The 17,813-nt window shown below is 38.0% G+C and overlaps 1 protein-coding gene across 2 annotated transcripts in view; it reads right to left on the bottom strand.

The window, feature by feature from the left end:
* Positions 1–5,526: 5,526 nt before the first annotated feature.
* Positions 5,527–17,813, bottom strand: part of TBCK (TBC1 domain containing kinase) — a 118,110-nt gene continuing 105,823 nt past the window's right edge. For both annotated transcript variants that reach the window (XM_040598123.1, XM_040598112.1), the window contains one exon: positions 5,527–6,180. In XM_040598123.1, the coding sequence (XP_040454057.1) occupies positions 6,070–6,180 (111 nt within the window). In that variant the 3' untranslated portion in view covers positions 5,527–6,069. The remainder of the gene's footprint in view (positions 6,181–17,813) is intronic.

Here is a 17,813-nt window from a genome sequence, read left to right as displayed (position 1 = left end):
AAAACATCCACTTGTATAAAAACCAAAAAAACAACCAAGAAACTTAAAAAGTAAAATAAGAATCTCAAAGGACTGTATCTTCTCTAAAGAAGGACACTATAAACTATAGTTTAACAGCAATTATTTCATAGTCTGCAATGACACAATAGATCTGAGATTGCCAAAACAGGGTTTAACTCCTTTGCTCTGTTCTCCTTAGGTGCCCACCTGGGTACCCTGTGGGGAATGTGGCTGTCCTGGCAGGAAGCTATAGGCCCAGGCGGGTGGAACTGATTCAGGATGGTTTTAGAATGGTAAAACAAAACAGACTAGGAAAGGCTGCATTTTCCAGGCCAAACAGTGGGAAATATTTAGTTAGAACATCTTTCTGCTAGCAGTAGAAGACATCAGCATGGAACATTAATACTATTTTTTTTTTCCCCTACTAGATCTTTATGGTACCCAGTTGCAGTCTAAACCAGAATGACAATGGTACAGCTGGACAAACCATGGTGCTAGAAAGGTATATGTTTGGAAAACCCAGCCTCCAGAAATATTTCAAGTGCTCCACAAAACCTTGTAAGTGCTTGCTCCACTACAGCAGTGCCAAAATTGGTGGGGCAACAGAGCAAACACATTTTGATGCTCTACAACTGGGAAAACCCTGCAAAACCTAAATAAAATTATTTAATAAGAAATTACAGAAAAATGGAAGAATTTTCCTTGTCTATGGAAAAGGAGCTCAGAAGCTAATTTTGTGACTGAGCGCTTGTCCTACATAATTGAATTAAAACATGGAGGCATAGTATGCCTATTTACAGGCACAGTTTCAAAAATGCTGACTAAAGTAGTAAGTGCGGGTACATCAGCCACTGGCAGCTATAACCAGCTGTTAGCTACAGAACTTTCCAGGTAGTTCTATTTACATGGGAAAAAAATCCAATACTATTTAGCAGTTTTTGACATTTCCTGCTCTTACATCCTCTCTCACAATGTCTCCTGGAAAATACATGTAAACATAATGTAAACTTTTACTTAATGGCAGCTTTTAAGTCTTCTGTCAAAAACATATCCATACACAAATGGAATACATAGGCTTTAAATCTTACTCAGCTAAACTGAAAGACTGAACTGCATTGTAGCAGAAATCTACAGACATTCTACATTTTAATACTAATATCAGTTGTATTTGTCAAAGAGAATTTATTGAAGCTGTTAAATATTAAGCATTTTTCACTCAAAAGTTAACTTGGCTTCTCCAAGAATGAAAATATCTATAGCAGATAGAGAATACTTCCCATCCTCCCTACCAAAGGAAGAAGTGGCTCGGTATGCATTAAATCCTATTTTCTCAAAGGCATTCTATTCTCTGTGCTTACTGTCCTTTTCTGAATACCTGTGTAAAGTAGAAGAAAATATCAAGCTGGGATTAAATATATCTCACCTGAACTACTGTGCTGGGTATAACCCAATATCCACTTATGAAGGGCAAATGCTTGAAAAGGGATTGCAAGAAACAGGGTGAAATCCTTCCCTAGTGTATTCTCCCAGCCTCTTAATCAACAGGTCAGGAAAGGCCAGAGTCGAATACTGTTTCTCAGCCATTGTGGTTAATAGTCAGTCAGAGATAGAGCTCTTCCACAAAGCTGCCTAATCCTTCTTTATGAGTATTTTTATAAACTGTTGGCCTTTTCTGGTGACAAATTCCAAATTTTAAGGGTGCACTTTCAGCAAAAGGTGGGATGTTCTATTTTGGTTGCCTCTTCTTCCAAACTGAAGAGTTTCAGTCAACATGACTAACATCATCTTATTCTGACTCTGTTTTGTGTCCATTCTAATCCTGTGTATCTTTTTTTTTGCATGATAAAGCACCTGTGCTGTGTCCAAAATGTACGACATGGGTTAATTCTCTGATGACATAACTTGTTTCCTTCCTTACAATTGACAATATCCCGAGTGGCTTTCTGGCTGCTGTTATGCATTTGTAATTATGTCTTATCTGTCAATGAATTCACCGTTGAATACAGCTGAAACTGTCGCTCTCCAGAGCCTCACGTGTACCTTTCCCTAGTGCATCTCTCTGACATTGGGTATCAAAAGGTCTTTCTCATTCTTTACACAGCCAGGCAAAACTGATCACTGCGAATGATTTTGTAGGTTCAGGAAGCCTGTTTAACTTCACTGCTCCTCTCCATTTCCAGGCCACTGTTATAAGTCAGCTGGGTATCATGGGCCTCAACACTGTTGTAAAAACCCTCCGCTAACAGGGGAACCAGATGATTTGTCCAGTTTCATTTCTGATCCCTTACTCGGTCACTCTGCCAGGCATCTTGGATTTTTAAAGTCAAAAACTTCTCGAAAGCTTCAGTATATTATGCTGACCTTAGACCAAAGAAAGCCCATATATATATATATGTATATATATGCGTGTGTGTGTGTCAGCACGTTGTAATTCCACCTTTTGTTTGTTTGTTTAAAAAAAAAAATCACAGCTAAGATAAAAGGAGCTAAAAGGTGTCTTTCTTCCTCCATATTCTTTTCCCCCATCATACTTTTCTAAAAGGGTCTCAAAAACACCGCTGTGGCAAGAGAATACCTCTGTGGAGACAGCATCTGAAGATTCAGGATAAAATCTTCCAGTCATCACACAAGGAAGAACGAAGACTTCCTCTTTCAGCATCGTCCACAAGGTCTTATTTTCCATGGTTTCAGTTCAAAAAAAGCCTTCTAAAACAACAAAATCCATAACCCACCACCATCACTAAAACCCCCCTACAGAACAACTGATCATTTTGCCCATGATGTACACAGACTGTTCACAACCTTCTCATTGATCCCCTTTCTCTTCTCACAATTGTGTCAGTTTTGGAGATCTCTTATAACAGAAGAAAAATGAAATAAAGTTAGATGCTGCATTGTTCCTTTGGCCAAACTAAAAGCTACTCATGATATAAGGTCCTCAACTAAGGCATATGATAACCGTATCTTTCAGAGTAAATCCTCATTAGCCTAACACTGAGCTTGTATCGTGTAAACTGCCATGTCCCAGACGATGCTGTAATAAAAAGCAAAGTGTCAAATTCACAATGCAAGCTAATACGTTACTGTAAGCAAGTGAATAGATCTTTGGTATCATTTTCATTTTACAAAACACACTTTAATCCCTGCACTTCAGTGGTTATTAAAGCCTCTTACCATGCCAGTGTTTAGTTCTAAAATTTAAAAATGTGGAAAAGGAAATCTAGAAGTTTGTCTTCTAAAATAAAAACTCCCAAATTTCCATTTAATTTCAGAGCCATACTGTCAGTCTTATATTATCACAACTGGTTTTCCTGAATTAAAGGTACTATTTCCAAGTAGCATTCCTGAAGACAGATTCTTTTATTTTCTTAGCCCTTTTTTTCCCCCACACAATTTTCAGAATTATGGACCCAACATGCTAGCAAAGCTAACCTAGGATTTTGAGGGGGAAGAAATTAGGGTCGGGATTTTTAACACATCTCCTGAAAAGTAGTACTTACCTGAATCAAATTTATTTCTGGCTTCTTGGCAACAGAGAGATGCCAGTTCCTGTTCCTGTTGGTGCTTTCAATACTTTCAGCTTCTTACTGCAAAATAATTTCCACGTTTCTAGTGCACAGTCACCTTATGCCTTTTGTGGAAGCCTGCTTTCACTCACCTACAGCCCTTGCATCCAAGTTTAGAAGCAGGTTTGCTGCCTTGATCTGTCGACAGTTTTAAAGTTCATCTTTAAGAAACAGGAATTAAAAAGAAGACTTTGACACCACTAGCTAGAAAAGTTGAGAACAAAGAGAACTTTGCATCTCCAATTCATATAAGAGTGATTACTTGTGGGAAAACTACTTTGGGACGGGGAATTAGAGAAAACTAGGACCTAAGAGAAGCATAGTATTACAGAAGCTTTTTAGGGTAAAATACAGCTATCACTTTCAGGTGTCACAAGAAGAATCCATGAAGAGATGTCCACTGCTGAGCCAATCCTTGTGGTGAAATGACTTTCCTCAGATATAATAATCTCACTGTAATACCAACGCACACCTCCATCCCAAAGTTACCTGCCTCCAAGGTACTACTACACTGGGCACGTGATACCGATCAGTAACAACAATATGTATGACTAGAGTCACTCACACTCCATCTAAGTGTGAAGGAAATGGAGTACTCCTGGACTGAAATAAGTCCAAAGGGGGCGAACTGTTGTCTGAACTCCCAAGTTACCCAATTCTGTTTTAGTGTTCACTAAGTTAGGTCATGCTGACCCACTCTCTAAGCTGTTGTGAATGAAGGGACTTCTAATCAAGGGAGTCAGCCTTGGGAAGGATGAGAAACAAAGAACAGATAGTGAAAAGAACACCGTTACCTAAGTTATGTAGAAAGAAGCCTTCAAGTGAGGAAAGTTCTGGCTATAAGAGAAGACAGGCTGATAAGGTGTTGCAATCCACTGACATCAACAGAAAATCAGTTGAAAACAGGACAAAAATAATTGTGGTAGTGAGAGATCATGACCTCCAACTCAAATAGCTCCCCCTCCAAAGAGGGTAAAGCCCCGCTTGAGGAGCATGCATAGTTAATAAAGAACTTCAGTTGTGCTATCTGAGGATGTGTACTAATTTGCATTAGAAGCGAGAAACTTGTAACCAATCCTGTGTATGATAAAGGAATATGCAATGTACTATGAAGTATAAAAACTGAACAGGTGAGGGAAGAAGTTAGGGAAGACTCCATCTTAACTTCTGGGATCAGTCGACAGGCTGAACCTGTCTTCTCCCCTACAGGGTCACCTGCTGGGTAAGAACTTTATCTTATACATGCTAAAGAACTCATGCTACCTATTATTAGTGATTATAGTTTGGTTATATATCACTTCAAGTTTTGGGTTTTTTTTTGCAGACAGCCCCCTACCACTGGCAATCACAAACCTTAATTTGTCAGTCTTAAATTAATAAAGACTGTTATTGTTAGTGTTAGTCCTTCATGGGTGCTAGCAGTTGCTGGCAGCAGGTAATATATTCAAGCAAAGTGGAAAGATCCGCTGAGGGGTCCCCTTTATGCTGTTGGCATGTTTTCCTGGAACAAGTCAGTCCAACTGCCCTCCGATCCAGCAGGACTGTTCAGTGAAGGGTCCCTATAATGGGATGCTGACAGACTGGTCGGGCACAAGGGTCTCTGCTTTCCTGGACCACCGATAGACAGGTCAAACAGTAGGGGTCATGAAAAATCTCCCCCCCCCGACACCTTCATGTGACATTACTCTAGAAAGTTTTCACATGAAAATTCAAATTGCACTGTTTCTTTTTAAGGCATGGGCATCTAAAATGGAAAAGCACTATTATTTGCAGATTAAGTGATCTGTAGTCGTAAGACATGGTATTGTCAAAAGCCCACCTTTCTGGTAAATGTAATTGTTTCAGAAATCGTTGCATTTGCTGTGTTCATAGAAACAGAATGTTAAGTTCTCCACAGAGGAGTAGGCCTTCTCCACTTCCGCGTGATATGATACAGTTTGGATTGACTCAACAGCAGCTCTTACAGTGACTTCCAATCTTTATTTCCAATCCAGACGAAAAAACGCTTTCTCAAAAGGAAGGTCGGTCACAAGATACAGCAATGATTCTTTGGAATATTAGAGAACACACTTTTTCACAGGGTACGGTTTCAGCTTGTTACTTTCAATGTTCACAGTAAACTACTTTTTGAAAAGTAATCTATTTAAGTGCAGCTTAGAGCTGTCAAGTGCCAGTTTATTTTGTTCTAGAGAAATATTTGTAAGATACCAAATGCCAGCTGAGTTACTCTTCTTGTGTTCAGACTTGCTCAACTAGTTGTGCACTACAACAATGCTGAAAGAAGTTTCTTAAAAAGCTTGAAGCTTCACAGTTCATTCCAACTGAAGCTCTGTATCAAAGAATAAATGCAAAGCTCCTGTGCTCTAGATCTGCAGGATAAGACACTGATCATCAGGATAGCTTGTACAGTGACGATGCCATAATGCCCTTTGGGTTCAGGATATCCCAGTTGTACAGTAACATTTTCCTATTCAAACAGATTGTCCTCAGTGTTTACAGTCACTTAAATTTGTGGAGAAGGAACAGTGAGGAGACCAGTTGGCTTGATCTTGTTGATCCCTCCATCTAAGATGCAGACCCTCGGGTACTTGTATTTCACTAGATGAGCTGCAAACTGAAACAGAGACATTGTTAGCACACTGCATATTATAGCCTTTAAATCGAAATTACTTTGTGTTAAGTAAGGCATGTTAAACAAAAGAAAAAAAATATTGGACAAAGTTTGTTCTTTGAACCAACTAGTCTAACACAGGAACCCAGGCTTGTCTCTCAAAACAGCTGCAATGAATTTGATGGACATGAAAGTGTCACACTGATAACCCTGAACTTCATTTATCTCTATTTAGGCAGGATTTTACCTCATTCTAACAGGATTATTTAATCTCAGAGCACTCACTGAAACCCCTCTCAAAGCACGAAACAACAGATATTTTTCTCTGCATTAATTAATTCCCAGCTGTTTTCTGTAGGTTCCCAAGTGTACAAGCATCACAGTTTGATGCTATAGTCATTTGCTTAACTGTCAAACTTGTCTGACATGACTTTCACAGATGTCGGATAAGAATTTGTGGTCTAGTAGGTGTACTCCCCCCTCCCAGTCTGCCCACAGGCAGGTTACATAGTGCAATCACACACACCCCTACACAACCCACCACAAACACCCACCCACAGTCCTTGAAAGCCTCTCTCCTCAATTAATTCATTCCATAAACCAAACACAGCAGTTGCAGTTTCCATGTAGCAACTTAATGAAAAGTTGCTACACTGACAAACTATATTTTGTATATAAAAGCAATAAACAAATCAAAATAGCAAAAATTATGTATCAAATACCAAAATCCAAACCCAAAGGAACACTATTTTGTGTATCACATATGAAACTTCCCTTTTAAATACCGATCACGATACATTCAAAAGCAAGCCATCAAAATGGATTAATCAGAGAGAAACTACAATAGTTTTTCTTTATTTCCAATAGCTGTGAGAAAGACTGCCGTGTCACCAGTCTTTGAGATTGTTGCTTTATACTCGATTGACAAATTGGTACCATTTCTAAAATCCCCAAGTGCTTCCAAACGGGCTATGTAAAACATTTGTAATTCCTTTTTTGACTCTTTAAAACTATTTCTGATACTATTGCAGAACCCTGTGCAAGCACGATGTCCAGATAACTAGCTTTGCATGAACAACTAAATTACCAACTCAAGAACAGCAGTAGACACCCCATCCAAACTTAGTACATGGGATTTCTTTTTACATTTACATTCCCTCTAATTACCTGTGATAGTATAACAGATATTAAGGCAGAACAAGATGTACTACATGATTACCTTATCAAGTACAAGTACTGAAATAATGTCTTTAACATGCAAGAGTTCATATCAGCAAAGTTTTAAACTCCTTCCATAGCCAGAACTTCTGCTTCACACTGAAGGGATTTTATATATGCAAGGAATTTATTTCTGTCCACTCATGTGTCAAACACAGCTACTGCATTCCTCTCTCTGTGCTTCAGGATGGATGTAACCAGGGAGTGAGCAACAAGTACATGATCAGTAACCACTGCAAACTTCTTGAGGCAGGGTAAGAGGTCAACGTGGATCATTCAGGACATTTTGGCTGCTATGTTTCTTTCAGGTACTTGCTTTTTAAGGAAGACCAAAAGAAAGTTCAGTCATCTCTTCCCCCATTAGCTTGGGTCAGTCAGTACAGGATTCAAAGGATCAAACTAAAAAATCCCCACAGCCGACCAAACCAGCTCATAGTAAAGTTAGACCATATATGTATGCCAGTTTTCATGAGAAAAGTAAATGCCATGATTTGAGAGGGGCTCTCTGATACAGGTGGTGTAATATGCACAGAGACATCACCAGGAGAGTCCAATTTCCTCTTGCTATAATCACAGTCCATAAAGACGTGGTGTATAGTAAAATAGAGACAAAGATATTTCTCTGTCAAAAATAGCACTCAGCTGTGCATACCATGAACTACAAAAATAGTATATATTCCTAGTGAAATACTCCCACCAGACAGCTTTACTTCATATGTTGCTCTCCACCTATGACTAATGGGTAGCACTCTGTCTTGGACACCGATGCTGCTTGTAGCTGGCAGAAATAAAAAACAGCAACAAGCATTCAGATGGGCAGGAAGCAGCATGTTACTTGCTGAGTACAATGTCCCATGTGTCAGCAGAAAGGTTCCACTCTCCATCTACTGATAATTTTACACTTCTGATAATAAACTGTAAACTCTGCTCCAAGTTTTTGGGTGCCCTAGCCATAATATAACTACCATTCCATGTAATCTGAAAAGAAAATATGCAAACAAATGCTTTGTATTTAGGATTTGAGCATTAAGGCCTGTATCCTACTGTATTATAGAACGGCTTCAGTAACCAAGGTATGGCTGGAAATAAATTTTCACTGCATATGACATGAGGTACCTTTGTAAACTTATGGTGAGGAATCTCTTGCTTCTTGCAGGGTCCCTGCAAAGCAAGCACTGCAGAATCTGTGGCTGCTAGCAAGTGTCAGGAAGAAAGCACAAGATGAAATTTTTTTTTTATGTTGACCTAGAACTGTCTGCAGTTGTGTACATAGCTTCAGTGAGAAAGACTGTAAACACAGTTCAAATATTAGATCTGAACATCCTGGACAGGGAAAATCCAGTGAGCAGGGAGTGTACAACTATTGATACCTCACTACTGTGGGAATTAAGAGCTGCAAGTCAGGGACACAGAGGCATATATATTGCCACAAGCTGAGAGCTGCCATCAAACTCCAAATATCAGCTTCCAAGACCTTTGCACATACATCTGTCTCCACACAGTAAAGAAGAAAGAAGTCAAGGCTTAACTCATAGGGTAATAGGATTTGGTATGATTAAAGGCATTCCTAGTTTCACCTCCTGTCTTCTCACATTGTGTCACTGAACGTAGAAACATAACTTTTGGTAAAGATTTAGAAGTAGTCTCTTACTAGCTTTGCAGTCTTCCTAATTAAAGCTTTGACTTTCTCTAATTCTGTTCCTCAGTATATCTGTGCCTTCTACTCCCAGAGTCATCCATCCATCACAAACTAGAATGGGAACTTGCTCACCATGTTTCTGCAGACACGGCTTAGTATCTTTCCCTGCCAAAATACACTGTATGAAGCTAGTATTTTCAAAACACGTGAAAGTGTTATTTTTGGCATGCGCACTGATGGAGGGGCATGAGATAGAAGAATATTTGAAATAGTTACATATATTTCCTCCCCAGTGTAACCTTCATTTCTGTTCAAATACCAGTAACTTAAATTCAAGAAATTAAGACAGATCAAAAAAGAAATGTTTCCTAAAAAGTTCAATAAACCAATGATACAAAAAGAGCAAAATTTCATGCTTCAAAAAAAGCCCAAGGTGCTCTTCTGAATTAATGCCACAGACTTTCTACAGCAGAAACTGCCACCTTGGATTTCACACATGGGCTCTATTTCCTTTATAAATGCTATCATAAAGTGTCAACTAGAAGTTTAGTAACAGGCACATGAATACGTAATGTGTAGTCCAATAAATACCTGAATTTACTGAGGTGCTCTTAAGACAGAAAATAACATGGTAAGGAGATAAGCAAATGGGTTATGTCATCCTTAGTAACCTGTAAATCACCTACATTTTAAAGAGGTTTATTGAAACATATAAAAGTAGTGCGCAATTAAATTTCCATTATACAGGTTGATTTTAAACAGAAATGAACCTCTGTCATTTATAAGGTGATTATACTTTTTCAAATTTATCAAATGTTTGTGTTGATATTACTTCTGAGATATATCTGTTTTCCCACACCACCAATGGATCACAATCCTCCCGTAATGCTTCTGTTTTCATTTAGACAACATTACTTGCAGGAAACAGTTACACTTATCTGAGGTAGAGGATTAAAGGGATGCTACAAGACTAAGTTTCTTCCTTTCTGCTGCAAGTGGCCTTTCCTCAAGATGCACTTCCCAAGTTCAGTTACTGTGTTTTTACTGGCCACACCTAGCATTTAAATTGCATTTCCTCTTGCTACTTTCACAGCAAATATTACCTATGAAAGTATCAATACATGAGCAACTTGTTTAATGACTATGTGACAGCTTTGGTGAACACTTTGGAAATACTGTTCTTCTATTAAGTAATGCATCAATCGATTCCAGACAAAACACCCTTCCTGGTGAGGACAACTGAGCCAGAAAACTGTAATTTGCATTTGAAAGCAGTCAGCTAAGGCTCATGCAGATACAAGTCAGGCTCTCAAAGACAGACAAGATCACAACAAATACATCACAAAATCTAGGCAAATATTAAACATTTTACCCTGTATTGGCTCTCAATACAGACAGCAAAACAGGACTGCTCCTTTAAGTACCATCAAGAACCTTAATAATCTGTACATCACAGCATTTATCAAAATGTTTCTACTACGCTGTTCCAAGCAGTAAAATCACAGCTTTCAAGAGTGCTGAATGAATTACACCAGGGACGCCACATTCTTAGACTGTGTACAGCAAAGAGTCTAGTAACACAATAGCTTGAGCAGCATTGCTCCCAGCACCCTTTGGGCTAGCCATCAGGTTGCTATGTACACATTATTCACTTTCACAGACATTCTTGTGACAGGTTGTAATTAAAGGGCAAGTTGGAAGGGAAGGAGGAATAACATACTGTACCAGAATACCAAAAGACTGCTGTGACAAATGTTACCAAGGTGTAAATGTTCATATCATACTCTGGAACAGCCAGAAAAAAAGGAGATGCTTTAGAAGCTGGAGGAGAAATATCAACCAAATTTTGTAGTATACATCCATTGCCACAAAATTATTATTAGTTTTTCATTTGTAAACACACGCTACACAAACCTTTCAGGAGCTGCAGTCTGTTTTGCAGTATGATTTCAGTCAAGAGTTCACCACTCTGAAAACACACCATAGCCAGGCTGATCAGTCTAGAGCTATTTAAACAACACTTTCCATATGCCACAAAGACCCAGCACACAAGATTATTTTTAGTCAGCTGCTTCTTACATTAAAGGGTTCTAGAAACATGAAATGACACTTTAACACTAAGGGAAAAATAGGCACCTAAAGCCCCCGTATCAAAACAGTGCCTAGTTAATGCTTACAGTATTAGCATCAACTGAATGGAAGTATAAAACACAAAAAGCACAACCTTGTGCAAACACATAGTATGAAAAAAAAATATTAAAAAAAAAAGCATAGAACTTATTGTGCTAACAAGATCAAGGAAAAAAATCCTTACACACAGACTTGGCCAAAAGGGAGCACTTTCAATCAGTACAAAAATACAGCAGTAACTTAAAGGACTTACATGCAAAGATTGCAAAATAAGCCTACACAATCAGGTATTTAATAGCTGGTTTCAGAATAAATTTTACTGAGAATTAGAGTAAGAGTAAACACTCAAATTTCTCCAAGTAATAAACTTTAAAATAAAGTTTTAAACACCTGCACTTTTAGTTTTGCACTTAGAAAGTATATATTAAAAAAACACACAGCTAAGAGTGAGCATTTGAAAATGAAAACTCAATTGCAGAGATATAGCTGTTCTAACACAGCTAATTTGTACTGACCAAAATACATTCCGTGCACCCAATACAGTTGGATGGATTATAAAATTAAAATGCAGAAAGCAACCCTATTCTATTTTTTTATTCAACAGAAAATAAAAAAGCTGTTAGTGAACAGAAACAAACAAAAAAAGAGCTGCGTAACATTTGGCTTGAATATAAAAAAGAAAGCATGAGTCTTTCTGAAAGATTCTACCACTCTTCAAGTCTAAAGATTGACCTAGATGTTGAAAAATGTTCAAAGAAATACCTGACAGTGAAAAACTTTTCATTGTCATTTGCAGTACTTTTTACTAACACTACCCAAACTGCCAGTTTGGAAACGTTTCTTCTTGAACTCCAGGACAAAAGCCTTTGGACCTCCTACACAATGGACACATTCCCTCCTGAAGCAGTCAGCCAGCCAGTCCTCTTCAGAAGCTGATTCAGATACAGTTTAGAAAAAAGCAAAACAACATTGCTAAAAGACAAGCAGTACTGATACTGGAACTGCCAAATTCACCAACATCATTCTAGCTGGCAGTATCTTTACACAAGTCTCCTGCACTTTTAACACATGTTTATTAGTTCATTACCATCTCTATTTCAGTTCTCACCACTATCAGATTCTCTGATATATATATATATACACACACACACACCAGGAAATATAAAAATAATATAAAATATAAAAGAGCTGAAAACCAGCCCCAGAAAGTGATAATTCTATGTTATAATGCAGCGGCCCTGAGTGATATGCAACCAACCTAATCCATACAAGCTCAGGCAAGGACAAGGGTACTCTTTCCGAGGTGCAGCCCACAAAGCCAGTATAACCACAGCCAAGGCTGACATGCCTGAAGGAAACTCTAGAGCCTGACAGCACCACTCCAGGATTCAGGTTCACCGTTTCCCATCTTCCCTGTCCTTACAGATCTCCCAGGTGATCAAAAAGAGCAGAGATCCTACTTGCAGGATCTCTCAGAAGTCAGGCATATTTTGATAGGTGAAGCTGAGGGCTCCGCAATTCCTCATCTCAGAAACATCCAAACCTCTGTGTAGTAAGGCACACAGATGGGCCAAACAACGTCTACATCAAACCACCAACTAAAATTTCCAATGACTGCAACTATCAGGTTTCAGTAAAAATTAGAAAAGGTAACCTATTTGGAGATGTAGAAATAGCTTGCTTTCCTTTGCACCTACTTCAGATGAGGAAAAGGAACACTCAAATTCTGCTCCTGAGCCTCCGTCTTTTGTTTCCCCCCTTTCCTCTTTCATACCTAGCTGGAAAGGGGAAATATTTAGGTCATAACTGGAAAGGGGTAAATATTTAGGTCATCTCTGCTGTACCTGAGGCATTCAGTGTAAACTAACCAAAGCCACTGACAGGTGCAGAATTACAACAGCGTAACACAACTCCTGGCTGGCAGCCCAAGTGTCTTTCTCATGCCATGTGAAGAGCAATGTACTGGCAACAGCAGCTGAGCTACTTTCTGTTGATGAAGGAAAACATACATACATGTTACAATAATAAATAAAGTAATATAGACTTTACAGAATAACGAAGAGTTGACCATGTCTTGGGTAGAGTTACAATCAGTAGGATTGTTGCTGACTGACTAAGCCTTTCAATCGCTTCAAAATACAAGGTTGATCTCTTCCTCTTTAAGGGCAATGAAGAAGTGGCTGATGATTCCAGCAGGCTCCGAGTCTGAATGTGGAAGGGAGGGTGATGCCTTAACAAAAAAAAACACAAAACCCGCCCATTCTGGGAATCATAAGGAGCCCCTCCATCCTTACAAAGAGAAAGCATCCTCAGTTTTCATTCTACTTGTTCAATCACTTTCCTGCAGAGAATATTTACACAGAAATACAGAATCTAAAAAGATTTATAAGTGGAAACATCTCAAGAAGTTTATTGCCTAACTTCTATTTAATTTCACTCCAGAGGTTTCAATTAGGCCCTTCTAACTAAACATTATCTGTCTTTAGAAGCACGAATGCAGCTGCCCTTTATAATTCTACGCAACACCTAATCTTAAGATCACCCTATGAAATTTCATGGGTATCCATGTTTTTAAGACAGGTTTATAGAAAGAAACCAGCTTCAGGATGCAGGGGCTTGCTTCTCTGGCAAGGCCCTTTTAAAAGGCCTGAGGAGGACGACAACAGAATCACACAAATTCAGTGGTAACTGGACACAAATTCAGTGGTAACCTATGTGTCTCAGTCTTCATATAAGAAAAGCATTTTTGACAGTGGGCTGAGAGAGAGAAAACGTTAATTTCATATAGCTTTTGTTTTTCCCAGGCTAAGAATATGTTATACAAAAAGAATCTTGAACTTGACCCTCTCCCTCTTGCCTTGAAAAGGGTCAGAAAGATCTCATAGAGAAATCGGGACTGCTTGTTTTTGCTTTGGAGATAATTCATATATTTTATCTATTAGCTACTGTGATGCAATAAGAATTATTACTTTGCTTCAGTAACTTGTAGAAATTGTCTAGACAATGTATTTATAGCAGCATAACTTATCCAGGAAAAAAATAATCAGCGTAACAATTAGAAGTTACCATTTAGAATTTACTTTCCTGCTATAAAGACAGATGTTTTTATAAGCTTTGACTTACAGCTTATCTTTTTTCAAGGTAAGAAATAAATGAGTTGCTAATTATTAAACAGATTAAAGTGTCCTGTATACTTTAATCTGTTAAAGCATTTAACTGACAATAAAACACATGTATTAAACCACTGGGGAAACACATATGTATTAAACAACCACATCACACAAGTGGAAGTGTGTCACTGTCAAAATTGAGGTACTGGAGCATGTTAATATCAGGTAAGGTATTTCTCCTGTTCTAATTTCAGTCAACACTGCAGTAATACAGACAAAAAAATTGGAAACAGAAACAGGTAATGTCTTAGCACGTCAAAGCTGAGGGAAGGAGATGAAGTAATGTCACCCTTCCAAAAAACAGACCCAAACCAGTCCTCACCCTACATATGCATAACTATGATCCACCTTTGCACTTGCTGTATCTCAGACTTTGAAAGTGACAAAAATCAGGAGACATACTATTTGCAATGCAAAAAAAAAAAAAAAAACAAAAAAGAAAAACAAAAAAGAAGCTACAGTTAGGCACTCGTTGCATATTTAACTATTGTACTCCCAACTGTAATGATCCCTTGCCCATACTGGAATTTGCAAGGTATATATCTATCAATGGATGTGGGAAAGGGGAAATTAATTCATTTAAAAGATGCTGCACTTAACATATTTAAAAGTTAAAAATCAAAACAGAATCTGATTGATTAGCTCCAGCATAATGACTTTTATGTAGAGGTTTCTTGCTGTTTCAAAGACAAACAAGTATCTGCTCTGTAAACAAGTGCCCAGAATCCCTCAGGAGAAGAAAGGCTGGCGCAAAGTGGGAACCAGTCTGCAGAGAAGTGTGAGCCAAGCACCACCACACCATGTCCAGTGCAAGCGCCTCTTTACAATACCTTTATGCTGTGAATGGCACATTCAGTAAGGCTCTTGTACACCAGCCAATCTATTCATTTAACTTTTAGCATGAGCAAATTAAATGGCTTAACAAGCAGGACAACCCTGTTTTAATTCTGTCCTAAGACTAGAGCCAGAGCTCTGCTGAAGCCTGCTGCACAGCTAGCTTCCTTTGCCTCCTGCTGCAACAGTGCTGTGATAAAGTTCTCAGTTTTCCCTCTCACCTATCGAGTTCTAGACAGGATTTTCTTGCCAATTTAAATGTTTTATCATCTGGCACCAAATCAAATACAAAAGATTAAAAAAAAAGTGTGAAAAGGGGAAAAAGGCTTTTTCTACATGTCTGTTCAGTACCTTCAACTTTGCCTTTTTTTTAAAAAAAATTTAATTTATTTAAATGATGCCAAGTAGGCTAATACAAAATGCAGTTGAAAGAGTCAATCTTCTAATTACAAACAGCACCATAAATAATCAGTTTTTCACACTTACCCCAACTTTCTCAGTCTTGTAGAAATTTAAACCGAACATCTAACAGTACTAATCTCTGTATTTTTAACAGAGTAAATATTAGTAAACACTTCTGAAAAATCTCCTTTATGGTGGATGCTACGGTTTGTGGGTCATTCCTTTCCAGTTGGAAATACATAACTCTGTTTAGAAAAAAATATATTTTAAGCTGAACTTCTTATAACATTTCTTTGGATAAAACTCTTTTTGTTTCCACACATTCACTTTTGCAACTTTTCAAATGATTGGATTACCTAGTAAAATTCAAAAAGTAACAGCTCTTGTTCTTCTCAAGCCTTAAACTACATAGTTTTGGACTAGTTAAGTTAATTAATACTGGCAGACAGTTCTATGTAGCCACACAGAGTAAAACTGAATTTGCCTTAAAAAAATAATCCACAAAACAAAGGAATTTTATCACCACAGTCAAATTTAGGTTGGTTTTTTATGTACTTTAAGGTGTGACAGAGGTGGTGAGTCCCTACTAGCGTTTAGGCTCCAGTTTAATTTGTGGTCAGACTGGTCAATCCAGTATTTTGCTACTATTTAAAACTCTACACTCTTTAGTTAGACTACCAAGAACTCTAAAAGCAAATAAAGAGACAAAGCACCATTTCTCTTTTAGGGAAACCTATAATATTGACAATTCCAGGTAAACCAGGTCAACATTGTCTCAGTTGCATAAAGTCTGCGTTTAGAGGATAAGGCAGCACCTTCTCACATGACTGAAGTACTTGCACTTACTAAGCACACTGCAAGTTTTCTTTAGCTGCACTGCAAAGCTAACATTCAATTTTCACTTAACAAAATGTTTAAAAAAATAATCTCAGTTTGCAGAAGTGTCACTACATTACAGGAGAAAATTGTATCTTCTTAGCTATGGTGTAACACAGAATTTGCACTGTAAACCTCTGCCCTTTCTTTCCTTCAGACACTTGTTTCTTTGTTCTGTTTTAGACAGAATACTTACAGTGCTCCTTTGTTTCAGATAAAACATTTCTGTCTGTTCCTGGAAAACAGCTCCCAGAAAATGACTTGGAAGTATGTGGGATATCTCCCATAAAGACACTCATTAGTGAATATCAAAGCACTTTTTTTCCTGTTCCTATTCCTCAGGAGGTTAGTGAATGGTTAGGCTCTTACTGGGATAAATTGGGATGTTTGGTGTTTTAAAATGTAATTGTTAAAAGCAGCTGCATAACCCACCATCAAATGTGTAAAGCACCATTTAAATCACCTCCATTTGGCTCTTAGCATTTAATGCATTTTGCATTTACTCCTTTGAGGGGGAGAATATACACATTCAGCATTTAGTCAGTTATTGTGATTATTCAAGTTGATTGATTTCATGTTGAAATACTTCTCATGAACTTACCCGGATCTTACGCACAAAGCTAGATATTCACTGACTGAAACTATCTGAGATATGCTATACAGTCTCCTTTATGCCACCTCTGTTACTACTTAAGACACGATACATATCACAAGTTGATTTTCTAAATGATGAAACACAAGTTAATGAAAGGGATTTCTCACACTACTTACAACTCCCTATATGTATAAAAAACTGCAACATGTCATGCTGATGCTTCTGCTGTCCATGACAAAGACCTTTTAATGGTTCATAGACCTCCTCGTCATATCAGGATTATAGTTCATGCCCCTGGAGTAAAACAGGCTTAAGAAACTGTGGTGAACTAACAGTATACCATACTTAAGGGTAGGTCTTGAAAAAAAACCCAACAAAATCCAACCAAAAGAACCCTCAAAAACCACCCCCCAAAGATTACTTTCCTTCACCTGAGAGAAGAACAGCAAAAGAATTATACTGCTGGTCCACGACATCAATTATTTAGTTATAAAAAGGAACAGGCGAGTCTGAATATTCTGTCTAGTGAAGAATCAAACAGAAGTTAACAGTAGGAATATTTCTGCACTTCACTGAGCACAACTGCATGAGCTAAGTTATTCTAAAAACCCCTAATTAATAGATTGGTTTTTATTACTTAGAATATGAATTACATCTTATTTCCTTTGGACTTCATAACACATCTGTCCCCACTCCACTTACCTTGTGTGCACTTAACACCACAGAAATTAAATGCCAGTCAGTTTTGAAAACCAGGTATTACTGATGCACA

The sequence above is a fragment of the Falco naumanni genome, chromosome 1, assembly GCF_017639655.2.
Source record: "Falco naumanni isolate bFalNau1 chromosome 1, bFalNau1.pat, whole genome shotgun sequence".
Classification (NCBI taxonomy): domain Eukaryota; kingdom Metazoa; phylum Chordata; class Aves; order Falconiformes; family Falconidae; genus Falco; species Falco naumanni.
The sequence above is the reverse complement of the archived record's forward strand: the minus strand, read 5'-3'. Positions and strand labels throughout refer to the sequence as shown.